The following is a 27,158-nucleotide window of genomic DNA, read 5'->3' on the forward strand; positions in this document are numbered from 1 at the left end:
TATGGTTCACCTGTTACCTTGTTCCTCTGACCCCGCATCGGCCTTTGCCCTCAGTTGGCCCTTGCTGCTCTGTCTTTCCTCAGAGTCAGTTCTGTCCTTTTTCCCTACACTGGGAGCTGGAGGGGAGGGCCGGGGTGACTTGCCTCTCTGCCTGTCACCCACCCCGGAGTCAGACAGAGTAGGCACTCTATGTTTGTGGGCTAAATCTCATCAAAGAGAAGTGGACCAGCCCTCAGTGGAGGAAGTGCTGGTTCATTGGCAGGCACTTAATTAGTCTGGATCTTGGGAGAGGACTTGGTGGAGAATGGATGTTAGGGAATCACCAGTAGCGGTTGATGTGTTTGGATGAGCTCACCTATGGAGGGTCATTTAGAGGGTACACCAAAGGGGAGCCCAGCCTCTAAGAAGTTGGGGCAGAGAAAGCCCATGGGGATGTCAGAGGCCAGAGGAAGGAGAGATGGGTGAGTCAGGAAGCAGACGGTTAAGGCTTAACGTGTTTCTGGAATGGGACCACTGGACATGAGCAACTAGTGACTGAAGGATGCTCCAGTGACATAGGACCCTGGATGCTCTCACAGGTGGGATGAGAGCTGGGGAATTTTTTAAAAGGGCATGATGGTGGCATGTGAGCAGGCAGGGGTGGTGATTGCGACCTTCTTAGTACAGAGGGTGCAGGTGGGGGGCCCCCACTAGGGGGCCTCGAGGGGACAGAGGCTTCTGTACTGAGTGGTCCAGAAGTGGGCAGCCTGGGGGCGGCTGGAGGAGAAAGGAGTGGGAGAGCTGACCCCCTGTTCCTGGAAGGCCTGTTCTGAGCAGAATGAAGGAGGTGTTCAAACTGACCAGGAGGGACAGCTAGCAGGGAGAGGACTGGAAGGGTCTGGGAAGAAGGTGGAAGCCCTGAAACCAAAAGGGGAGCAGGATGAGAAAGGGGCCCAGAGCGTGGAGGCTGGGCGAGGGGCAAGGAGCTTTCCTGTGGCCAGTGTCTAGCTAGAGGTGTCTGTTATTCACCAGATGCAGGGGTAGCATGGTGAACAAGGAGCTCACGGGCTGGTCAGGGGAGCAGAGCTCAGCAGATGACCTCTTGGTTCAGGGGAACGGTAAGCAGCCTCCCAGAGCAACCTGGTGATGAACGTGGTGGGGTGACCGGTCAGAGGGTGGCAGAGTGATGATATGGCTACGGTGTCTGTGAGCTGGAATGCTGTCTCCAGACACGCATGTGCCTTGGGCTCTGGATCAGTGACTGTTGCCCTTTGAGAACTCTAAAGTCTGGTGCTTGGACTTCCTTGCGGTGGGCAGGGACAACTGTGCTGGTGAGGTCGTGGGTGTGCATTGGGGTCTCCAACCAGGGCACTGGGAGTCGGGTGGGATGTTCAGGAGGGAAGGCAGGGTGAGAGCCACCGCTCATGCAAGCGACAGGGGCTCTCCAGGAAGCACTATGACCTTCTGCTCATTGTCCTCTGGGTAGCCGGAACTTTGATGAGAAGAGACGTGAGCAAAGGAATGAGGGTCTGCTGGGCCATCCTCTCACCCACCATCTAGCTCAGGGGCTCCTGACATTCCCTGCCAGCATCAATGGCCCCTGTGGCCCTCCTCACCTCTCAGCTCCGGTGGGGCCCCGCTCGCTCAGTGTCCTAAGGCCATGGGGCTAGGTAGGTCTTCTGCTTGGTTTCAGTGAGGCAATTACAAATGGCCATTTCATTTTTCTGTAGACCCACTAGGAGACCTCGGGACTTGAGTGAACGCTTTGCACCATTAACAGCCAGAAATGAGGACCAGGAAAGTCAGGGGCTAATTTACAGGCCTTGACCGAAATAAAAACGAAGTAATACTAACAGGTTAGGCAGTAAAAGGGCATCTCAAGGCTAGCTTTCACATGCCTGACTCGGGCATGAAGCATGGGTGATTAAATACTGAATATCCAAGCATTTGCTCACTGGTAGTATATATATATATATTTTAAAACACTGACCCATTACAAAATGCATGCATAATTATATAGTACTTGGTGTAGACATTTTATTTTTGGTTGCACTGGGTCTTCATTGCTGTGTGCAGGCTTCCTATAATGGTGGAGAGCAGGGGCTACTCTAGTTGCAGAGCACGGTCTCTAGACCACGGGCTTCTGCAGTTGTGACACACAGCCCCTTGGCTGCTCTGTGGCAAGTGGGATGTTCCTGGACCAGGGATGGAATCCATGTACCCTCCACTGACAGGCGGATTCTTATCCACTGGACCACCAGGGAATTTCCAATGTAAATACTTTTTTGAGATTAACACAATAGGAAAAGCTGCCAGCAAGTGGTTTTTACATGTACTCTGGCATCCAAAGTCCATTTAAAATCCTCAGTCCACCCAAAACTCAGCAAAAGGAATGAACAATCTTGATAAACCAGTCTGCGTGTGCTGGTTTATCAAGTAAAAGTAAAGCCGCTAAGCTGCATTTAGAAACAGGCTTTGGAGTTACAATATTTAAGCTGGATGCCCTCCTTGCAACTTGAACCCTTACCACCTGACAGTCACACATACCCAAAGGACCCCTTGGCTCTTTAGTCAAAAATGGTCACCATCAGAAGCTGTTGAGCATGTTAAGCAGATTTTTCTGTGCAGAAAGATCTAATAATTAGCCTCACTCCTGACCCTTGACATTCTGCTCAACTGAGTTTTCTTCTCCTAAGCTGTGTTGGCTGATTTTTCACCCTCACTAGAATTTACTGTCAGGTTCATTTTACCCATACTGGCAGTAACTCCGTTACACACTTGGTCTGCCTCAACAGGTATGGACTGCCAGTGAACTTCCAGGCGGTTCTCCTCCAGCCTCATAAGAAGTCATGCACCAAACGTTTACGAGAGGTTCTGAACTCCGTCTTCAGGCATCTGGATGAAGTTGCAGCTGCAAGTATATTGGATGTAGGTATATCATCCAGAGAAAGCTTTTACAGTAAGATCAGCCTCTCCACATGGAGCTACTCCCCCAAAACAGTACCTGCCGCACTATTAGAAAAATCTACACTTCACAAATGTGAAAGGTTAACAAGAGATTGTGTGCCTGAGTTAGGGGTGGACTGTGGCAGGCAGAAATTGTGGTCAATGCCTAGAGAGCTTTCCTCGCACAGAAACATAAAACGAGACGAGCTTATGCATTAATGTGACATCTTTTGCAGGCATCCGTGGAGATCCCTGGACTCCAACTCAGCAACCAAGACTACTTTCCTTACGTCTACTTCCACATCGACCTTAGTCTTCTCGATTAGAAAGATGAGCTGGTGCCACTAAACTTGAGCATTCGTGCGAACTACTACAGATGCTTCCTTCCTTTAGCCAGAGAACAATTTTAAGTATCCTACAGAATTTAGATTTTTAGAGAAATTGCTCACGAAGATTAGTGACAGTTGTATTTATTTTTTGTAAGTTACAATAAAGAAATGTTCTCAGTCCTTTGAATTGTCTCTTCCCTTATATTCTAAGGTAATTCAGAAGTTGAGTTTTCTGAAGGTCTTACATGAATGGGGACTTCCTATCAATTGGTAACCTGCTGCTGCATTTCATGTCTTAACAGGATACGCTGTGAAGGTTTAATAATAACATATCAAAAACCTTGGGCTAAGTGTATAACCAGCTCTTTTCCCTAGTAGTTGCTGGTGATGGCCCAAAGACAAAAGACTGGGCATGGAGGGCAGTTCCCACTTGACGACCCACACTCTTTCTCATCCTTCTATATAAACTCGCTTTACCTTTCACATTTACAACTGGACCCCGGCCTGTGGGTCACAGGTAAGACCTGTGCGGCAGCAGGCATCCAGACGGTGTCACGTGAGCCACAGGTTACAGGGAGGACAAACGTCAAGGTTGTCCCTTCACAATATTAATGTACGGGCTGAATACCGCACTCTGAATTTACCATGTGGACACTGATTTCATACGTTTATTGGCATTGTCCAAAATATTGTTTTATTCTTTAATGGAAAAAAGCTATTAATATTCAAATGAAAAGGATCACATTAAAAAACTTGTATGTAAGAAACAGCCTCCAAGAACATCCAAGCAGCAAGTCAGAGGGAGGGAAAAATGCTTCAACAGCCCATCAGTTTTCTTCAAAATATTACTTGACAGGATACAACTCATTTCACTGGCTACGACAATTCATAGAATTTTTCATTGTTTTCTTGAGACGCAAAAGTTCACTGTTGCAGTGTTTTCTAATGACCAGTCAAGGGTTACTTCTCGGTTAAAAAGGCCACTGGTAGGTTCCTCGGACTGGAAAGGACGTTCCTTCACTGCAGGAAAATCTGCTCCCAAGAAAAGAAAGCTGAAGTCTTTGCGGAGCCTCTCACAACTCATCCTTCTCCAGGTCATCCAGCTCCACGTCACTCAGGTCAATGTCATCTTCCACGGGAAGCTGTGGGACAGAAAACCACGGTCAGGCCCTGCAGGGTCTACACAGAGCCATAGGCAGGGCAACCCTGAAGTCTGATGTCTCACTTCACACGGTCAGGCCCTGCAGGGTCTATGCAGAATCATAGGGTCCCTGAAGTCTGAGGTCTCACTTCACAGAGCAGTACACTTCTAGTGGTGCTCTGAGCACAACAGCTTCTGCTCCCCCAGCTCCTGCTTTTAACCCTGCCTATCAATACAGAGCAAAAGCGAACAGTGATTTAACCTGTCCTTTGAGGAGGATGGGCAGAAATGTACTGGAATATATTAATTTCAAAGCCTGAATTTTGCACTTCTCTCAAAGTTACTGAATTCCAGGTTAAATGTTCCCTTGAGGGCTAGGAGGAAAGCAACCTCAGTGAATTTCTCTGGCTGTCTTGCTCACGAACATCCAGTGCTGCACCTGAGGGCAGGGAGGATAGGATGAAGGGCCTACAGGCCCGAGAAACCGACACTTCAGGGCTAGGCTCACATCAAGGTTCAGGTCTGAGGGAGAGGTCTTGGGTCACAAGCAGCGAAGATGGGTCGGGAAAGGCAGAGGCAGGACCGAAGCCCGGGGTCCTGCTCACGGCTCAGCTGCCCTCAGGACTCACCTCGCCGTCCTTGCCATCCCAAGGCTCCCTGGTGCTGATGGCAGGGAAAGCCCCGCCGCCTACAGGGGCTGTAGATCCACGCCCAAAAGACAGCTCCCTGAGGGGAAGATGAGAAGATGTGTGTTAACAACGGACAGTTGGCTGGCGCCAGTGAAGAAACAACTCTTTGCTTCTGAGAAGTAATTCACGAACTATCTTTTCCATCAGGGACAACAAGGTCACTGTGTAACAATATAATGGAATTCTTGAGGAAGGTTTTGGCAGCAGATAAAGCCAGTTACTACCAGTAATTTGAAAAACAGGGCAAATATATCTTGCCAAAAAACAAGTTAAGTAAGTAAAAAACGATCAAAGTAGATCTAGAACATGGGCTAGACCAACAATAATACTTGATTAACAAAATTCCACACTAACTTTAGAGCCTAAGAAGGTTTCTCAATGCGGCCACTCTCCAAGTTCTGGGCCAGGGAGTCACTTTCCCACCATTCCCTGAACCGCTGTATGGGCAGAACAGAGGGTTCCAGCACAGGCAGGCAGACCCTGCGTGTACCAGATGCATGCAGGCTGGTACACCAGGATGGCTCAATGCCAAGTGCACAGGATGGCAAAGGGGCCCGAGAGGAGAAAAGTGGTAGGATCACTTGCTGAGTAAAACACTTCCATTGCACAGGAAGATGACCTCAAAGCTCTAATGTATGAACATTTATTCTCTGAAATGTGAAACAGAAAATTACTCAACTTATTGCATACTCTAGAATAATGTAGTTTGGAACCATTACCACAAAAGAATCAAGTAAACATTTTGACAAAACAAAAACAACTCAAAGAAGGAAGAAGTTACCTGAGAAACTCATTAATGCCTTGCTCACTGAATGATCCCTTTAGGAGAGCAAATTTCATCTTGCGTGCGTTAATAGCTGCCATAGCAGGGTATCCAAACCCGCCGATCCCCAGCGCATTCTCTAGCTCAGATTGGGCTCCAGCTTCTGTCCACAGCCACCTAGAAAAGCAAATTGATTTTTAGGGTAAAGATCCCTTTTGAATTAATTAGAACCCAATTAGTAGACATTAATTAAAGAACAAAAGATTACACATCAAATCATTTACAGAATGAGATGGGTATAGAAAAAAATCAAAAACTAAAGATGAATTTTTTAAATAGCATGTTCCAGATGTGCTCCTAAGTAACCTCGGTTCCTCTCCTGTTTCCTACACCCTAGCCCTAAATGGACTGGTCTACCTACAGGACTGTTTCTCCTCCCAGTCCCCAAAATACTGTTCAATAAACCTGATGAATTCTGTTATCTGAAATCCTATCAGTATCATTTGGGGTTATTAATGTTCTTCGGGCATGTAACAACATTTTTTTTTAAAAGTTAAGGCTATGTCATAATTCACACATGTAAAAAATGCTCAACCAGACTTCCTGGGTAGCACAGTAGATAAGAATCTGCCTGCCAACGCAGGGGACGCAGATTCAATCCTGGTACGGGAAGATACCACATGCTGTGGAGCAACTAAGCCCATTGTCACAACTGCTGAGTCTCCAGGCTGCACCCACTGAAGCCCACGTCCCTAGGGCTCATGCTCCCCAACAAGAAAGCCCCTGCAATGAGAAGGCTGCACACGGTCAGCTCCCTCTACTCATACATGGATGACGAGCAAGGAACCTGGGCACACGGCCTCCTGCATGCACACGCTAAACTAACAGAGGCGGTGCAAGGCCGGTGTGAGACCTGTACCCACAGCGGAGACGGAGTACATAGAGCAGAAAGATTAAACAGTGGAAACAAGAGACAAGCTTTGTTCTGAACATTTGCCAATGTCCGGCGCGTGCTCAGAAGAGGGTAAAGAAACAGGCCTCTATTTCTGTCTTTATCTAGCCTTCAAGGTTGTGCTAGAATTCAGCTCTGTTACTAATTGTTTTTGCTTACTAGCTGAGGACTCCAACCACCATTAGAACATAATTCCTGTAAGAAAAAGTGTACTGTGGTATAAATAAGATACTTGCATTGATTTGTTTCTTCCTAGGTGGTAATTATTTTTATATATTAAAAAAACACCGGAAGATGAGCCCCTCAGGTCAGCAGGAGTCCAATATGCTACCAGGGATGAGTGGAGAAATAGCTCCAGAAGGAATGAAGAGGCTGGGCCACAGTGGAAACAATGCTCAGTTGTTTCTGGTGGTGAAAGTAAAGTCTGATGCTATAAAGAACAATACTGCATAGGCACCTGGAGTGTTAGGTCCATGAATCAGGGTAAACTGGAGGCGGTCAAGCAGGATATGGCAAGATAGAACATCGACCATCTTAGGAATCAGTGAACTAAAATGGACTGGAATGGGTGAATTTAATTCAGATGACCATTATATCTACTACTACAGGCAAGGATCCCTTAGAAGAAATGGAGTAGCCCTCATAATGAGTCAACAAGAGAGTTCAAAATGCAGTACTTGGATGCAATCTCAAACAGAACAGAATGATGTCGGTTCATTTCCAAGGCAAATCATTCAATATCACAGTAATCCAAGTCTATGCCCTAACCACTAATGCCAAAGAAGCTGAAGTGGACCAGTTCTACAAAGACCTACAAAACCTTCTAGAACTAACACCCAAAAAAGATGTCCTTTTCATCACAGGGGATTGGAATGCAAAAGTAGGAAGTCAAGAGATATCTGGAGTAACATGCAAGTCTGGCCTTGGAGTACAAACTGAAGCAGGGCAAAGGTGAACAGTTTTGTCAGGAGAACACAATGGTCATGGCAAATACCCCATTCAAACAACACAAGAGACAACTCTACACATGGACATCACCAGATAGTCAATACCGAAATCAGACTGATCATCTTCTTTGCAGCCAAAGATGGAGAAGCTCTATACAGTCAGCAAAAACAAGACTGGAGGGGACTGGCTCAGATTATGAGCTCCTTATTACAAAATTCAGACTTAAATTGAAGTAGGGAAAACCACCAGGCCATTCGGCTATGATCTAAATCAAATCACTTATGATTATACAGTGGAGGTGATGAAGAGATTCAAGAGATTAGATGTGGTAGACAGAGTGCCTGAAGAATTATGGATGGAGGTACTGTATAATACTGTACAGCAGGCGATGACCAAGACCATCCCTAAGAAAAAGAAATGCAAGAAGGCCAAGAGATTGTCTCAGGAGACTTTACAAATAGCTGAGAAAAGAAGCAAAACGAAAGACAAGGAAGAAAGGGAAAGACAACCCAACTGAACACAGAGTTCCAGAGACTAGCAAGGGGGAGATAAAAAGCCTCCCTAAGTGAACACTGCAAAGGAATAGAGGAAAATAGAATGGGAAAGACGAGAGATCTCTTGAAGAAAACTGGAGATACCAAGGGAACATTTCATACAAGGATGGGCTCAATAAAGGACAGAAACAGCAAGGACCTAACAGAATGAAGACAATGTGGCAAGAATACATTGAAGAACTATACAAAAGTTTAATGACCTGGATAACCACAAGTTTGGTCACTCATCTAGAGCCAGACATCCTGAAGTCAAGTGGGCCTTAGGAAGCATCACTATGAACAAACCTAGTGGAGATGATGGAATTCCAGCTAAGCTATTGCAAATCCTAAAAGATGATGCTGTGAAAGTGATACACTTAATATGCCAGCAAATTTGGAAAACTCAGCAGTGGCCACAGGACTGGAAAAGGTCAGTTTTCATTCCAAACCCCAAAAAAGGCAATGACAAAGAATGTTCAAATCATCATACAACTGTGCTCATTTCACATGCCAGCAACATCATGTTCAAAATCCTTCAAAGGCAGACTTCAGCAGTACATGAACCGAGAACTTCCAGATATACAAGCTGGATTTAGAAAAGGCAGAAGAACCAGAGATCAAATTGCCAACACCTGCTGGATCATAGAAAAAGCAAGGGACTTCTGGAAAAAAATCTACTTCTGCTTCATTGACTACACTAAAGCCTTTGTGTGAATCACAACAAACTGTGGAAAATTCTTAAAGAGATGGGAATACCAGATCACCTTACCTGCCTCCTGAGAAACTTGTATGCAGGTAAGAAGCAACAGTGAGGACAAGACATGGAACAAAGGACTGGTTCAAAATTAGGAAAGGAGTACGTCAAGGCTGTATATTGTCATTCTGCTTCTTTAACTTAAATACAGAGTATATCATGTGAAATGCTGGCTAGATGAATCCCAAGATGGAATCAAGATTGCAAGGAGAAGTATCAACATTAGACAGGGAGATATCTAAGATACCACTCTTAATGGCAGAAAGTGAAGAGGAACCAAAGAGCCGCTTGATGAGGGTAAAAGAGAAGAGGGAAAATGCTACCTTGAAACTCAATATTCAAAAAACTAAGATCATGGCATCTGGTCCCATCACTTCAAAGTGGAAACAGTGACAGATTTTATCTTCTTGGGCTCCAAAATCACTGTGAAATGTGACTTCAGCCATGAAATTAAAGGACGCTTGCTCTTTGGAAGGAAAACTATGACAAACTTAGACAACATATTAAAAAAAAAGAGATACCACTTCACTGACAAAGGTCCATATTATCAAAGCTATGTTTTTTTCCAGTAGTCATGCAGATGTGAGAGCTGGACTAAAAGACGGCTGAGTGCCAAAGAACTGATACTTTCAAACTGTGGTGCGTGGACAGCAAGGAGATCAAACCAGCCAATCCTAAAGGAAATCAACCCTGAATACTCACTGGAAGGACTGATGCTGAAGCTGAAGCTCCAATACCCTGGCCACCTAATGTGAAGAGCTGACTCACTGAAAAGAACCTGATGGTGGGAAAGACTGAAAGCAGGAGGAGAAGGGGATGACAGAGGATGAGATGGTTGGATGGCATCACTGACTCGATAGCCATGAGTTTGAGCAAACTCTGGGAGATGGCAGAAGGACAGGGAAGATTGGCGTACTGCAGTCCATGGGATCAGAGTTGGATGCTACTTAGCAACCGACAATAACAACAACAACAAAAAACACACCAAAGTGAGCAGAGGAACACAGACTATAGGAAACACTGAGGGAAACACTTTCAAGCAGGCACTACAGTCTCCTTCCCAAATGATCCTGAGACAGTTCGTTAACTCACCCCCACATTTTCTTCTTGTATTTGTCCGCCAACTTCAGAAGAACTTCCAAGTAAGAATTTCTGCCTGCAGCTCCTGATTTAAACAGACAAAGATTTTACAGGTAAAAAGAAAGGAGTTGGTAAAGTAATTCCATCTATTAAGTGTTCTCAGAGCAGGCAGCACAGAACTAACGGAGAGCAAGCCCCCATTGGCCATACCCGTGTCAAGAATGTGGGGCAGCACGGCCACGACACAGAGCTGATGCTCCTCACACGTCTTCTTGGCAATGTCCTCGTTGATAATCTGCGGGGCCCAGAACACAAGGGGTGTTGGAAGGCCATGTGACACAGAACCCACAGGTCCGCTTGAACAGAGACTGGGTATCGTCATGCTTATTTTAGAAGAGCAAAGTAATTCAAGAGCTAGATAAGGCTCTTCCCAAATAATACTTCCTGTATGCATTATAGAAACATGAACGAGGATTCCGTTTTTATCTCTTAGCCATCTATCTGCGGTGGGGGTGAGCTATTTGTATGCAAACATGGTCTCTGAAATCAGGATGCCTGGGCACAGTCTTGCTCTGACATTTAGTTGTTTAGACAGGTAAGAAAGACATTAACATGTATTATATATTCTCATGGATTTGAGGCTTTCTTTGCCTCTTCCCATATGTAAAAATGGAGATAGAAACGGTATCCACCTCCAACTGTTCATATGAGAATTAAATGAGAAAAATCTACATAAAGGAACAGTGTTCATCACATGGCCAGGTGCTCAATAAATGCTAGCTATTATTTTGAGAATGATAAAGACTGGATTCAATTTCAATGATGCTAAGGTACCTTCTGCTTGCAGTGCAATTACTTTCGTACTGAAAGTTATGAAAAGCTGCAATTTATAAGGCAAGTTTTCCCCATCTGAAAGTACAAAAACACTCTAGAGAGAACAATTTAAAAAAGAGAAAGAGCTAACTGGCAAAGACAGAAAATGTCTTTATTGCTTCAATGTTGTCTTTCATCAGACTGGAAAAGCTGTCCTTACTACAGGTGATGAAGAGGTTTACCTCAAGCAGCTCAGGAGGTGGGGCGTTATCAGAAAACAGATCGAGGGCCCGGGAAACAATGTCGGATCTCGTGCGTCCCCCATCGTAATCCACAGGAGACTCGCCTTTCTGAAATATCTTGATTGTAGGGAATCCCCTAATCTATTAAAAATTAAAATTTTGTTGTTGTTTGTTGCTAAGTCATGTCTGATTCTTTGCAACCCCCATGCACTGTAGCCCACTGGGCTCCTCTGTGGTATTTCCCAGGCAAAACTAGAGTAGATTGTCATTTCCTCCTCCAGGAGATCTTCCCAACCCAGGGATCAAACCCACATCTCCTGCATTGGCAGGTGAATTCTTTACCACTGAGCTACCAGGGAAGGCCCCAAAATAAAATATCAGAGTAGAAATCAAATTAACATTTAATAATAAATAAGACGATCTTTATGGCTAAAACTACTTTATAGGTAATTTAACGTAACAAAAACACTCCCTAGCCTGCATCAGTGTCTAAGGGGCAGCATGCAGAGGTTTGTCAGTCAGGGGATATTAACAGTCTCACTGCCAGGCTTAGTCAAATCTTATTCAAACGCTGGACATACATCAATACAGTAATATATGTGCTTGAGAACAAAGGGACCAACTTCAAAAGCTGTATTCAATTTTAATGAAGCTAAGGTACCTTTTGCTTATAGTGCAATTACTTTTGTACTGAAAGTTATGAAAAGCTGGAATTTATAAGACAAGTTTTCCCCATCTGAAAGGACAAAAGTACTGAGTAACCTGAGAAAGACTGGGCTCACATTAAGCCCATAGGCAGTGCAATGCTGAAAGCAAAACCAAGAAACCTCAACAGTCTTAAGTCCCAGATTTACTAGTTAAGATAGTGAATAAGTTCATTTCTCCATTACAAAACGGCTTAACTCCCCTCCCAGCTCCTAGGGAGGCCAGGAGTACGCGATGGAGTGACAGTTGAAAGCAGCCTCCCAAGCACACTCACCCCGTATCGGCTGGCGAGAACCTGGTTCACGGTGGCATCCACAGCTGCGAGTTTCACTTTGCCTTTCGTTTGCTCTTTTACCTCTGTAGCGGCTGCGGCCCATTCTGGCTCTAGGCTACAGAAAACACCCTGCACTTTAAAAGGGTATGCCAACTCTAGGCACACATACTTTTAACTGCTGCGCACATTTCCATCCAGTCCAGTAAAATCACACTTGGGAAACACTCCGTGTGCAGCTTTATGAAAGCTATGACGCCCCACCCTCCCACATTCACTTCCCCATCCTTCATCCATCATGCCCCTCCCAAAGCTGGATGCCAGCTCCCTGCTCATCTCTGAAAACATGACAGAAGAAACACTCTGCACAAATGGCTGAGGTTTCACATTCACTTAGAGCCAGAACTTTGGGGGAGAACATATTTGGGATCACCTAATGACCTGATTCAGCTCTTCAGAAGTGAGCCAGGTGAACAGACTAAATGCACTGTGACTTTAAAAAGTACCTGGTACAAAGCACTTACTTTTTGCAGTGTCCACACCAGGGAGCATAAAACTCAACCATCCAAACATCTTCACTGTCAAGGACATTCTTGTCAAAGCTGTCGTCCGTCAGCTCAATCACGTCCTTCTTACTTGAACTGTCACCTCTGCCCTGTCATTTGTGACATTAAACCTTAGGTTACAACTTGGCCAAAAAGAACACTATCACCATTCTAAATATACATATAGCAATAATCAATTCTACATCTTAACAAAGTTTTGAATTCTTTCAGGTGAAAACTATTTTACTCAGATAGGCAACATTCCTTAGTATTATTATTCTTTTTACTTGGTAAACAGTATTTACTTTCAAAGAATTACCAGTACAGTCAGTATCACATGTAACATAAATCTGAACTCTACTTTTGCTACCTTCATTAAGAGAAACTCCAGTGTGGCTCACAGAACCACCTTACTAACACTTCTCATTCAGAACCATGCTGGTTCATCCTAGATACCTACAGTTTCAGATAAAGTCCCCACTACTTGAGAAAGCTAAAAACAACAGTCAACCCTTTTATCTTTTCAAAGCATTTTAATACTAAACCTGCAAAGCAGTCAGAATTGATATAATGCTTTCTGTTGCCTGGGCCAAAAGCCATCAGTGTTGGAAAGGCAACCTGTGCTCATTAAACGTCTTAAGTTTGAGATAAAAGGCACGAAATCTCTGGTAAGTTAAGTCTGTATAAAGAAGCTACTCTTACTGGTCTCCTAGGAGTGAAGGGCCGTTTTATTATGTGTGCAGGCAGACCGTGGAGATACTGTTGGTTTGGTTCCAAACTGCAGTAAAGCAAGCATCGCAATAAAGCAACTCATGAATTTCTTGGGTTTCCTGGTGCACATAAAAGTTATGTTCACACTATATTGTAGCCTATAATTTTTGTACTGTAGTCTATTCAGTGTGCAATAGCACTATGTCTAAAAGACAATAAGTAACTCAATTCAAAAATGTTAGTGCTAAAAAATGCTAACCCTCAATTGAGTCTCTAGTGAGTCATAATTTCTTTGTAATAGCAGTATCAAAGATCACAGATCATAGATCACCATAATTAATAAAAAAACTTTTGAAATACTGCAAGAATTACCAAAATGTGACAGGGTGAGCAAACACTATTGAAAAAATGGCACCAACAGACTTGCTTGATGCAGGGTTGCCACAAATCTTTACTTTGTAAAAAATACAAAGATTTGAGAAGTGCAATACAATGAGGTGTGCCTGCATGTATCAGGAATTCAATGCCTTTTCACAAAAACCTAAGTACATCATGGTTAAAATCCACAATTCATACAAGGAGATCTAATATATCCATCTATAGAACAGGAATCTTCTTCCCTATCCAAGTGTGTGTGTGTGTGTGTGTACACGCATGCTCAGTTGTGTCTGACTCTTTCTGGCCCCATGGACTGTAGCCGTGTGTGTGTGTGTGTGTGTGTGTGTGTGTGTGTACGCATGCTCAGTTGTGTCTGACTCTTTCTGGCCCCATGGACTGTAGCCGTGTGTGTGTGTGTGTGTGTGTGTGTGTGTGTGTGTGTGTGTACGCATGCTCAGTTGTGTCTGACTCTTTCTGGCCCCATGGACTGTAGCCCTGTGTGTGTGTGTGTGTGTGTGTACGCATGCTCAGTTGTGTCTGACTATGTGTGTGTGTGTGTGTGTGTGTGTGTGTGTACGCATGCTCAGTTGTGTCTGACTCTTTCTGGCCCCATGGACTGTAGCCCAGCAGGCTTGCTTCTCTGTCCATGGGATTTTCCAGGCAAGACTACTGGAGTGGGTTGCCATTTCCCACTCCAGGATATCTTCCTGACTTAGGGATTGAACCAACATCTCTTGTGGCTCCTGCACTGGCAGGCATTCTTTACCACGAGCACCACCTGGGCTCTCTATCCAATTACATATGAATAAAAACGTCCAGGGATTTCAGCCTGACTGCCACAGACACAGGCCAAGAGGCCATCCAAATTTCATCTGTGTTTGCCCTAAGTTGACCTGGACAAGAGTATATCTTCCTCTCACTACTTTGGAACGATAAACATCATGGAGGCCAGAGTTCAGCTTCCAGGGCCTGAAGCTCTTTCTCTCTCGCTGTCTCCCAAACCCTTCTACTTAGGCCCGGGGCCAAGGAAGCCACTTTGGGGCCTGGTTCTTGGCCTGCAGCTCAGCTGCGGCGGACGCCCCAGGACTGACTGGCTAGGAGCAGGGACCTCAGGGGGCCGCACGAGCAGCTCTGACTCCCTCTGTAGTCGCTTGACTCAACCTCCTCTTATTATCATTATTTTTTTAAACTCAAAGTCCACCAATTTAAAACACTTTTAAAAATACTTATCTTCTTTACAGAGTTTCCCTGGTGGCTCAGCTGGTAAAGAATCCGCCTGCAATGCGGGAGACCTGGGTTCAATCTTTGGGCTGGGAAGATCCCCTGGAGAAGGGACAGGCTACCCACTCCAGTATTCTGGCCTGGGGAATTCCATGGACGAGCGCGTGGGCTCACAAAGAGTTGACACAACTGAGCGACTTTCACTTTCATGCCGAGTTTACAATCAGGCTTCAAAATCATGACACACGTTAAAAACTGACATTATACAGAGCCTTACTTGTTTTCCAGAACTGTAGCCATTGCCCCGGCCGCCAAGGCGGTCTTTCACAAGCTGGCGCAAAGCACTGAGGGCAGCGTCCACGATGGCCTCGCCAGTTCTGCCACCTGCAGGGAGACACAGCCATCAGATGAAGAGTAGTGGGCAGCCTGGGTGTCTACATTTGATGCCAGCTAAAGACTGGAACAGACATGTCTGTCAGCTTCACCCGGTGTTCAAACAGACCTAACAACTCGAGTGTCTTTAAGACAGGACCACTTTCTTCTAGGATGTATTTCCTGCTTAAACTTTACACTGGGAAAACTAATTCCTCTTTTTCAGTTTTAGGTTATTAGTGTTAACAAGGACATTCTGTTCACCCATAAATACCATCTACTATTGAGAACAGTTCACTGCCATGTCTACTGAATGTGTAACATGTACACAGATGAAAAAGGTTATCTAGTTAACAGAGTAGGATAAATTTCTAAACACAAAGTACCAAATTAGGGGAATGGAAAAAACTATTTAAATGAGATTAATGGACAGAAAAGACTGGACAAAGGAGGATATGAGGCATCTGAAGCTAAGAAACTGGAAAGCAACCCACTTCCTTTTACCTTGTTTAAAACAGTTATTCTGGGCTTGAGGTTCTGTAGCTGAACTTGCTCTTAATTTCAAGCCCTGTATTTAAAACAGTGACAACAGCCTTGCGAAGTTTACCGAAAGCTATGTGCTCAAGAACAAGTCAGGAGACTCCTGATTTACTCAGAAGAAAATGGACAATATATGCCTTGAGATTATCAGAGTTCAAAGGCAAAACTAATAAAATCTCTTCAGAAAGTTTTTTCTTTCTTCTTTATTAGAGTTTTCTAATCAAACTGCCCAGGAAGAGATAAAACCTTCTGAGAACACTTCAGACCTGACATTAGAAAGAAAAGACAGCACAGCAGTACTCAGAGTGTGCTCAGATCATCGTCTACTACATCCTGGCTGAGATGTGGTGACCAAGCATGTCACTTCCTAAGATAGGCAGGCAGGCAGACCTCAACACAAAAACAGCCTTCTGCTCCTTATCTATTGCAGACACCCCGCTTTCTGAGTCAGTGCCCCTCCCAACAATCTCTACCTGGAAGTACACCAAATCAAGAAACACACTAGGGAAAAAGAGAGGGTTTTCTCATTCTAGACCAAAGGCGAGCAAATTCTTCCTGCAGAAGATCCAACAGTCATTATTTTTGGCTTTGCAGGCCACACTGCTTGTAGTAACCACTTGACTCTGCTGTCTTTACTGTGGAAGTAGCCATAGACAACACCAGTGAAAAAGCATGACTGTTTTGAAAACTTATCTACAAAAATAAGCAGCAGACCAAATGCTAACCCCTGCTCTAAACATTCAATTTTCACAAATTAGCAAAATTAAAAAATTATATTCCAAAGCAGAAAAGCAGGTGTTTACTGAGAAAAACGAAACTTTGTTTTATGGAACTTTAGAGCTATCTTCAATATGATACCTATTTTGTGACATCTTAAATAACAGGCAACTCTAAAAGAACAGCTGACTAAAGTAAAATTTAGTCTTGAGAGTTTGGAGCCAGAGTCCTCTCTAGCTGCTTCAGTAACTCACAGCAGATACAACTCCCTCATCTATAAAAAGGAGAACATGCAGGACTTCTTCATTATTAACAGTTTAAAAGACTAAATGATAGCTTTAATAATTCAAATACTATATATGTTTACAAGACTTAAAGATTCATGGGCAAAACACTCCACAGTAATATCAACAGTTCAAACTGACTTTCCAATTACAGGACTTTCTTTTCCCACTCTTATACTGGAATTCCTAACAGTGAAGGGATGAGCAATTGGAGCAAGAAAACACTTGCAGATCTTTAAAAATACTATATAATTATAGTAATTTATTAAGTAGTAAGTAACGAGTAAAGTATCTTGTAAAAGTATCTTGTTATTTAGTTGCTAAGTTGTAGTCTACTCTTTGGGACCCCGTGGACTGTAGCCCATGAGGTTCCTCTGTCCACAGGATTCCCCAGGCAAGAATACTGGGGTGGGCTGTCATTTCCTTCTCCAGGTAAAATATTGAATAACTAGTGTTTTTTTAAAAAAGCTAATGAGAAAAAGGAAAGCACAAAACATCACCACTCTATCATTGCTAAGGCCATGTGGTCTAAGCTAGCATAAACAATAATAATAAAAAAAAACTTTCACCTGTTTGACACGTTTAATCTCTGAGCAACTCAGAAGATGTAGGAATCACAGATCAGGAAATCCAGGCACAAGGCAGGTGAGAAACTTGCAGGCAGCAGGGCCAACAGGTTACAGAATCCCAAGTTCTCTATCTGGTCCTACCCACTCACATTAGAATTCCAACCAAGGGCATGAAGTAATTAGGAAAAGTTCTTACCCTGATAATCTTCTGGTTTGTTTTTGTTGGATCCAAAAATCTTAATGGTAGGAAATCCCTGAACACCATACTGACCCCCCAGGGACTGATGTTTGTCCGCGTCAACTGCACCAACTTTGACAACATCCTGTGGAAACAAAGAAGGAATACCTGTTTTTCTTTCAACCAGAGCAGACTCCACAAGAACCCATCATCTGATGATGCAAACTCAGAGACAAGATAATAAAGGGCAGGGTTCCATTTGCCAACAGGATTGATGACAGCTGTAGCCTGGGAAATCAATCCTAAATGGAGGGCTGGACAACAGGCAAGTCAGCCTGTGAGGAAACTCAGCAGCTCCCAGAAATAGCCCGACTAAGCACAATTATGCCACTTCACTGGGAAAAAGAATTAACGAAAATAGACAAGACAAAAATTAGAATGTACAGTATCCCCTTGTTCCCTACATAATCTTGGAAGCAGAACAAGAGTACTGGGTTTCAACATGCAAACTGACCGCCTATTTGTACATTAAGCGCATTTGCTTAAACTTATTTCAACATACACAGGTGAACATGGACATGAACATCCCAGAAACTCACTTTCAAGGCAGTTGCTGCTTTCTTCCATTCTGGTGTTAACCTCTGGCAGTGGCCACACCTTGCAGGGGATGAAAACACAAGGGAACAGTCAGTCTTTGATTCCACTTCGAGGAACACTCCCCAATGGTCTCCTGAGTGCCATGGACTGGGGGTAGGGGCTTGCAGGGAGAACAGCACTAAAAAAAGACATGATCGGCGACCAGAAGGAGCTCGCTGTTGTGATTTCACTACGATCCTTTTTTTTTTTTTTAATCATAATTAAAACCTTCCAAATTACTGCTGAGTTAAATTGTATTTAAACAGTTTAAACAAATACTATCATTTGTAACTCCATCCCTGAGGGGGAACATCAGTGTTTACCTTGCTGAGTGTGCCTCAAGTGTGGTCTGAGTTCTATGCCAAGCAAAATGCAGATTCGGAGGCCCCCAAGGAATCAGAGTTCCCAGAGAACGGGTTCAGGAACCTGTCTTTAATAAGTTCCACTAGTGATTCTTCAATCTGTTAAGGTTTGATAGCCCCGATATAGTCCAGAACTTTCATTTCATAGATGATGGGCCTGTGGGGCCCTACGGGGCCTGCGTCTTAATGTTCTATAGCTCCCATGGCAGCTTGTGGAGTTAAAATGCACATGGAATCTCAAGTAAGGCTAAGGAGTGAAAAGCTCTGACACCACAAGGTGGTGATAAAAGAACTAGGGGAGTGAGACAGAGACACACAATATAAGGAAAACTATTCTTCATCTTTTAGGTACTAGTACTTGGAAAAAAATTACTGTGAAATGTAGCACACAGACAAGTGCTTTAAAAAAATTATATATACAGAAACCTATTATGTGTGTATCAGTCATCCAGGTTATAGGCAGCTGTATTATTTTCATCACTGTATAATAATACCCATGTATGAAGACAGCATAGGTAGTTTAACTACAGGTGACTTTTTCCTTTTTTAAAGGAAGTCAATTTTCTTCTAATTAGGTCTCTAAGCACCTAATGAGCCAATGACACGTGCCAGCACCATGAAGCACATTCTTCACACAGGATTTCATTTCATCAGCACAGCCACCCTGCAGGCAGGCCTTGTGGTCATTTTCATTCTACAGATGATGAAACAGAGCCTGAGAAGCTCCAGTGTCACCCAGTGACGGAGCTGCCCAACAGGTCTTCCTGACTCCAGATCCCACGCTCTTAGTCAGTATGTAACATCACCTTCCATGGGGGCCTAAGCATAATCCAATAGTTTAGAAGTCAAGATCTTTCAGCAAAGTGCCCTGAAATGCTGATTCTACCCACTACCTACACAGTATATTTTGCTATTCAGGTAAGCTACTTTGAAATCTAGGAGTCAAAATTTTATAGGACTTTGTGCCTCTTTAATTTCAATTTATTCTAATGAAGGAAGAACTTAAATCAGAGATTGTCAGAGTACACACACCCTGTAATTTCAATGTTAAGCAATGTAAAGACAGATCAAAATGCCACAAATATAAATATAGCAGCACACCTATAACTCAGGGGTTTTTCACTGGGGTCCACGGATCCCCAAAGGGCTAGTGGACAAAACTTAAGGGCTCTGTAAGCTTTGATGGGGAGAAAATCCTCTATTTTCATTAACCTATAATTAAAATTTAGGATTTCTTTCAATTATAAACAGTAAAAACGTATCATAGTGGGTTAGTACTTGTGACTCTGTCAAAAATAAAAATCACAGCTATTTTCTCACCACCACTATAGTTGGTGCAAGTATCTTTCAACATCATTTATGTTCATCACTATTTCAGAATTATGATAGCTAGCTGTTAAAATCTGCTGCTGGACCTTGGTATTTATAGTCCCTGTAAATGAGGACTACAAAACCATATCAAGATTTACTTTGATAGTTTAATAATCTTTTTCCATTATTTCAGGTTTCCTTTGTGATCCCATAGCTTTTATTCTATGCATGTAAAACCTTTATTCTAAGGAGGAACTCATAGTCTTCGCCAAGCTGCCAAAGTTCAAACACACCGAGAGGTTAAAAGCACACTCTCTAATGAGACATTCTCTCATCCAGGACACTATGAAGCACAATTTTGCCAGTTAACAATAATAATTAACTACTTGATCCAGAATCTTCTCAAGCATGCTGACTGGTTTTGTTTTGAAATGAAGCATATTTTCATATACTGCAGCTCCCCCAAAACAAGGTAAATTACTAATGCCATAAATGACAAAAAATATCAAACTTGTAAAAGCTGCATACAAAGGCATTCAACAATATTAAGCCTGTACAACTGCCATTTGTACCTTTATTAAAATGAATGAACGAACCTATAAAGAATTCTTATTTGGATAAGAAAGAAAAAACAAAAGGAATTAAAAAAAAGCATTAAGATGAACAGTATTTTCATAATGTGGTAACAAACTTTTAAAGTAAAGGATTTTACCATGATTTGCTACACTGAACTGGTACTCCGTTTCTAAAACTGTTTTCTTTTTCCAAAGAAAACAATGAAAAGCAATAAAGGAAAACCTTTCATCAGGCATTCCCTAAAAAGTGCCGGCTCAAGGACAGTCTGTAAGAGTTCCACTCACTACCCGCCCTGCCTCTCAGAGGACCACTCTGGACCTCAAGTCAGCACACAGCTCACCTGCAGATACTGCTGGTGGTGCTCCATCTCCTCCCAGACACTTGGCACCTGCAGTTTGTAGCAGTGACAGTCTCACGTCTACTCTGCACCGACTGCATTGATCTGTTTCTACATGTCTATTTGTTGGGGCTTTGGTTTTGTTTTCATTAAGTATTTTAACAATATAAACGATCAGTGCAATACTGTGTATTTTGACTGTGTAGATGACCCTTGAATAATGAGAGTTACAGATGCTGCTGACCCACTCGCCGCAATCAAAAATACACATATAACTTTATAGTCAGCCCCTGTATCCACAGACTCAACCACAGTGAACTGTGTAACAATGGAGTACAAATTTGCTGGGGAAAAAAAAAGCCCACGTTTAACTGACTTGCGCAGTTGTAACCTGTGCTGCTCAAGGGTCAACTGGATGAAACCGTGCACTGTTCATTTCAAAGGGAACTACATCTTCACTGCAGAAGGTTTCTTTTTTCCCCCCAGAAGTGTGTCTTCCTAAAATTCCTTCTTTCTTGCAACTATTAGCTACTTCCAGCATTTTTTCATAACTGACTCAAATTCTGCACCCTTTAATAGTCAATCAATCCTTTCCCTCTTATGTCTGTTACTTTTTACCATTATGAGATTTCTTTTCATTATCATTACCTGGATGTGTCCTCTACCTCTTTTAAACAATCAGTAAATTAGGTAAACAAGATGGCTAAATAAAATCACATTTTATTTATCACTATACATAGTATAGTATTTTTCCTAATTTTATAAAGTACCATAAATAACCGACAACTAATTTATAATTACTTACCATGGAGCATAGAATTCTACAAGCCACAAACTGTCACTCTGAATAACTTCTCGGTTGAAGTTTGAGGGGGTTAATTCAATTACATCATCACTAGACGAATACAGACCATTAACTGTTATAAAGAGGGTACAGCTCATCAGACCTGGAATGACAAGAAACATACCATCAACAGCAGGGTTCATGTTCTGACTGGAAAAGTCCTTTTCAACTAACCAAGGCCGTTCATAGAGGACAGCCTGGGTCAGCTCTCTCCCAACCCCCTCCCTCCACTCCCCCACTTTCAGCCTGGCTACTGTTGGAGCCCCTGGGATTTTACTCTCTCTGGGACAGTGCTGAATAGGAAGGGAGCAGACGGCCCACACCCTCATCTCTTGAGCTGTGTTGGGAACAGATTTAAATACTGTTCTCAGTGCTTTCGCTATGCGAACACCTTCATTCTGTACAACCACACTCTATGAGGCAGGACTATTACTGCCATCTTCTGGGCAAGGGTGCTGAAAAACTGGGACGTTCCATTCAACTCCGAAACCCTGGATAATCCACACTATTTCTTGCATTATTCAGATGCATTATTAGCATGCTATCTTTATTAAAGCTTTTTGATGGGAAAAATAATTATTTGACTCTTCGACTAGACTGTGACTCTCTTAAGGACAATGATTTTTTAAGTATCTTTCTTGCTACTAACATTATCCATGGCACATCATCAAGCACTCAAAAGCACTGCTGGATGAGCTCTGAATGTTCACGTGAACAACTGACAAAGGGAGGGCAGACAGTCTACTGCATTATTAACAGTTTAGCCACCTTGCAGACCAAACTTCTTTCTCTGGCTACTCATATGCCACCTAGGTCACAATTTCATATGCTTACTTTGTAGACAGGATTTAGATTTCATGTGGAACTTTTAAAATAACCCAATGGTAAACTTCTTTGAGGAGTGTATACTGATGTCAATTGTTCTATTGCTCAATCCTCCACCTTACACCTACTAAGGCATTCTAAAAAATCACTTTCAAATACATTGGATCCACTTGATTTTTCACAGCACTACTAACTAGAACGTGGGAATCATCCTAATTTTGGAAACAAGGGCAGATAGAGATCAAATGGCCCATCTACAGTCACACCTAAAACTGGTGGAGCATCTCTGACTCCTATTTTCAAGCTCTATCAATTAAACCATGTTGTCTTTTCAGTACTCAAGATAAAAAGGTTCAGTACGCCATGGGCATGAATAACAATTACACTGTTTTGAGAACACTGCATCTGAATTACATACATGACTAACATGGGAAGAACTTCACCGTGAACTCTACCACACTGTAGGAACTTCACTGTGAACTCTACTAACAGTGATGTGATGCCACTAAAGGTTACCATGCAATGGGTATGATCAGATTTGCTTTCTATAGTCTTCTGGCTGCAATGTGAACAGAGGAAGGAGAATTATCAGGAGAGTGGTTTCACATAAACCGAGGGCAAGACGAAATGAACTACAGTAACAAAGGCTACCAGGAGGTCAAGTAGCCAAGACTGAAAACTGCCTACTGGATATATATTGACAGAGAGGTCCCCGGGGCCCCCGGCAGTCGTGGTAGAGAAGTGAAAGTAAGCAGCACTCAGGCTGCACAAGGTTGGAAACAGCAGGAGGGAACAAGCTGCTGAAAATAATACAGTATCTCTTTAAACAGGTTTCTTATAAAGAGCAGGAGACACCAAGTCAATGTGGGATACAAGGAAGGTTTCAAGGATGGAAGTGATTTGAGCATGAAGGGAAGAAATATGTGGAGCAGCAGAGGCTACTACAGGGAATAACGGAACAAAATGCCTGAATTACAAGGAGGGGAGTAAACCCAGAGTCAGAGAGAGGGGTATCTTGCCACAGGATGAACTCTTCCATTTCAAGAGGTGGGGAACCGTGAGTGTGGACGGAGGTGAAGCCAACCAAAGAGAAGCTCCCTTTATAACTGCAGGCCAACACAGCAGCCACTAGCCACATGGGGCTCCCCCAAAGGGAGGAGTGCTGGAGGTGTAAAAAGCATACTGAATTGCAAAGACTTGACAGAGGAAAAGAGCAAATTATCTCGTTAGTATTTTTGATATTGATTTCCTCTTGAGATAATTTAGATATACTGGATAAATAAATATATATTAAAATTAATCTCACCTACTTCTTTTTGTCTTTTAAATGTGGCTACCAGAAAATTTTAAGTTACCACATAAATTAAGCATTATATTTCTATTGGGTGGTACTGCTTAATAATCTTTGCTGCAGAAAAGATTAGAATTGGACACATTCACTAAAGCAAGTAAATCAAGAACCTAAGTAGAGACCATCCTAATTGTCAGTAAGCTTGAGAATAAAACTGGTCTTGGAAAATCTATGGATTTTTAAAATATATTTATCTTCTCTAAAGAAAAAAATCTGTATGAATTGTTATTTATTCAATACTTTGAGCTCTTTGCAAAATTTTCAAAAATAAGAAAAAAAAAACAAAACTGTCAACAGTCCTGCTAGAATGAATTACTACTATTTTGGTAGATATTGTAACTGACATCTTTCTACATCATACAGAGATTTAAAATTTTATATAAATGTCCTCTTATTATACATTCCCTTTTGTAACTTTTTTCACTCTAAATAAGTTACATTTTCTACATAAGTAGCCCCCATGTAACCATTTTTAATGGCTGTATCATGTTCCTAATCCACTACTGACATAATTTGATGGTGTCCATATTTTTTTTTCTATTAAGAGGCCAATGCTAAAAATTCTATTTATTCTCAAATAAATTTGATTATTTCCTTAAGAAAAAAAATCTTACAAGGGGGATGGAGTATGGCTACCACTTTTTATATATGTACCTGTTCAACTAGCCTCCAAAAATTGACATCTCAACTAAAAATAACACTTATAAGACACTACGAACTGTTAACTCATTTACTCTACATGGTATGTATCATCATGCCCATTTTCAGCCCAGGAAATGGAAACACAGAAAAGGTAACTTGCTTAAGGCCACATAACTAAAGAGGAAATAGGTACCCATCCCCAAATCTTAACCAAAGGACTGGACCCTGCAGGAGTAAACCCCAGAAGAGGCGTTCTACAGACTGTGCAGGGGAATCAGGTTCTTTCTCTTCTGTCAATCGGGAAGAGCAATGAAGAAGGCACTCTCCTCTTCATGCTGTTCCAAGCAGGTTGGAGTCATTACAGGATGTTTTAATGACTGTTGCACTCATTAAACAGTGATTTTTGTTCAATTGTTCATCTCAGAAATGTGGTACGAAGATGGGCATGCCTAATGACACTCAGTATAACTTAAACTTCAGCTTTTTTTCCCTCTAGTAATGCTGCTGGACTTTTCTAACTTTCTATATATAAAGTGGCCTGGATCTCACAAAAGCACCCCCCGCCCCCCCACATATAATGGCTATCAATGGAAATGTCTTGATTAAGGTTCAAGAAGTAAATTCTTTAAGGCGCAGTAAGACCTAGTAGGGTTAGAAGGAAATCAAACAGGCTACTCCAAAAGCATTAAAAGGTGCACAAAATCCAACAGCAATAACAGCAGTCAGTAACTAGCCCCTACAAAAACCCTCAGCCCACTTAAAATTATAAGAGTAGGTCAATGTTGATCCATAATGATCTGTTTCTAAAATTCACATGGTCATTCCACTCACCGATAACGAGCACCAATGGGAAACTGGAATATCCAAGTGTCTAGAAGCTTTGTGAGCAGATGGTTTTGCCATCTGTGGCCTCCCATTATTCCTCAACAATAATTAAGGATGCTATAAACCTACATCAGTAACCTCTCTGTACCTCACCTGCTAGCAAGAGTACATGGTCCCAAAAAAGTCATCTAGAAACCGAGAGGGGCCCCAAAAGGCTGACTACCTTAAAAATAGACGCTTTCAGAGCCCTGCCTGAATTCACTTGCAGGCAACTAAACAGAGACTAAGTTCTTCGCTCCTCATCTATTCTCCCTACAGTAATAGGGCAAATATTTCTATCTTGCTTTCTCTCTTTAGGTATATATATATATATATATATATATATATATATATATATACACACAAACTCCTTAATCCCGAGAACAATGCTAGGGAGGACAAGCCCAGAGTGGTTAAGTAACTAGCTCCCAGTCACCCAGCTAGTAGATTCGGGGGACTTGAGGCTGGGACCCAAACCTTGCTCTCTGCACCAGCGTGCTCAGGTACCCACTGTTACAGCGCCTCGATTGGGACCAAGAGGGCCAAGGGAAGGAAGGGGATCCTCCATCTCACTATTGAAGTCGCTAAGACATTTACCTTAGTCTGGGTTCGATTTAGTTCTGAAAAGTTCAATCACATCTAAAGCGCTCTTGCATCGTGAAACCCGCTTTAAGAAGGTACTGCTGCCTTTGAAGGAAACTTCTGGTCGATTTCAGGACTGGGTTTTGATATTTCAGGTTTTTCACAAGTGGGAATTCCATAAGACAGGTGGTGAGGGCAAGCTGCAGTATGAGGAGCCCGTGACTTCCCCCGAACACTCGAGGCCCAGAACAAGGTCTCCCTTCCAGATGCCCCCCTCCCCCCAATCCCAATACCCAGCCACGGTCAGGGACGAGCCATAGTCGGTCTCAGGGGGCTCGATCGCAGCTCCTGGGCTTCGCTCACACCCGCCCGCCCCTTCACAAGAGCCCGGCGTCCGGCACTAGGCCCCGGCTCGGGGCTGTCCCCAGCTCCCCGGGTTCGAGCCCAGCCTCGAGGTTCCCTCGCGCACACGGTCCACTCCCCACCTCCGCCCAGGTGAGATGCGGTCGCCCCCGGCCAAGGGCTCCCTCACTTTCCCGCGCGCCCCACGCGTCTGCTGGAGAGCCAGCGCGGGGGGGAGGGGGGGGGGAAGGGGGAAGCTCCGGTCAAGGACAGTCTCAGCTCGCGGAGCTCCCCCACCGCCCTCGGGGCTGCCTCTGCGGCATCCTCCGCGAGGACCCGGCCCGCGACCCCCTTAGCCAGCGCGGGGCCCGGGCAAGGCCAGGCGCCCTCTTGCTCCCCGGGCCGCGGGCCTCTCAAGCTGTTCCCCTCACCTCACCCCCCGGCCTCCGGAACGAGGAGGCCCAAGCCTACCTAGCACCAAGCGAGCCATGCTGAGCGCCCGCGCCGCCACACACTCTAGCCTCCGCCTCACCGCCGCGCCGCACCGCGCCGCACCCCCACCGCCCCTCGTACCGCCCTCGGCTCGCGAGGTAAGCGCGGGGCGGGGCGACAGGGGCGGGGCGGCAGGGGTGGGCCGGAAGACGCTCTCCAAGCCGTGGCTGCGGCTTATTGGTCCCGGCAGACTTCGCTTATTTGCATAGCCAATGAGAGGCGGCCGGGTAGAGGTTATCCGTTTGGGTTTTTTGCGGGGGCGGGGCGACCGGCGGAAGGAGGGACTAGCTGGGGGGCGGGGCAGACCAGCCTGTCCGCCCCGCCCCCCGGCCTT

General features: G+C 43.7%; 2 protein-coding genes across 5 annotated transcripts in view; one reads left to right on the top strand and one right to left on the bottom strand.

Moving 5' to 3' along the window:
- ATP6V1C2 (ATPase H+ transporting V1 subunit C2) overlaps positions 1–3,406 on the top strand; it is an 82,482-nt gene extending 79,076 nt beyond the window's left edge. For all 4 annotated transcript variants that reach the window (XM_061154816.1, XM_061154815.1, XM_061154814.1 and 1 more), the window contains 2 exons: positions 2,775–2,907; positions 3,162–3,406. In XM_061154816.1, the coding sequence (XP_061010799.1) occupies positions 2,775–2,907; positions 3,162–3,251 (223 nt within the window). In that variant the 3' untranslated portion in view covers positions 3,252–3,406. The remainder of the gene's footprint in view (positions 1–2,774; positions 2,908–3,161) is intronic.
- Positions 3,407–3,921: 515 nt separating this feature from the next.
- Positions 3,922–26,940, bottom strand: PDIA6 (protein disulfide isomerase family A member 6). Its single transcript, XM_061154818.1, has 13 exons — positions 26,804–26,940; positions 21,688–21,829; positions 18,260–18,317; positions 17,679–17,805; positions 15,278–15,384; positions 12,670–12,800; positions 12,149–12,263; positions 11,170–11,310; positions 10,325–10,409; positions 10,127–10,199; positions 5,866–6,024; positions 5,025–5,121; positions 3,922–4,396 (listed from the first exon to the last, which is right to left on the bottom strand). Exons 1-13 carry the CDS (start codon positions 26,820–26,822, stop codon positions 4,328–4,330), a joined length of 1,323 nt encoding a protein of 440 aa, XP_061010801.1. The 5' UTR covers positions 26,823–26,940; the 3' UTR covers positions 3,922–4,327.
- Positions 26,941–27,158: the final 218 nt, after the last annotated feature.

This window comes from Dama dama, chromosome 11, assembly GCF_033118175.1.
Source record: "Dama dama isolate Ldn47 chromosome 11, ASM3311817v1, whole genome shotgun sequence".
Taxonomy (NCBI): Eukaryota; Metazoa; Chordata; class Mammalia; order Artiodactyla; family Cervidae; genus Dama; species Dama dama.

Coding starts and splice junctions, on each gene's coding strand:
- PDIA6 (XM_061154818.1), bottom strand. Junction 12,801..15,277: donor GCTACAGTTCTGGAAAACAA/GTAAGGCTCTGT, acceptor CACAAATGACAG/GGCAGAGGTGACAGTTCAAG. Junction 4,397..5,024: donor GGGATGGCAAGGACGGCGAG/GTGAGTCCTGAG, acceptor TCTGTCCCACAG/CTTCCCGTGGAAGATGACAT.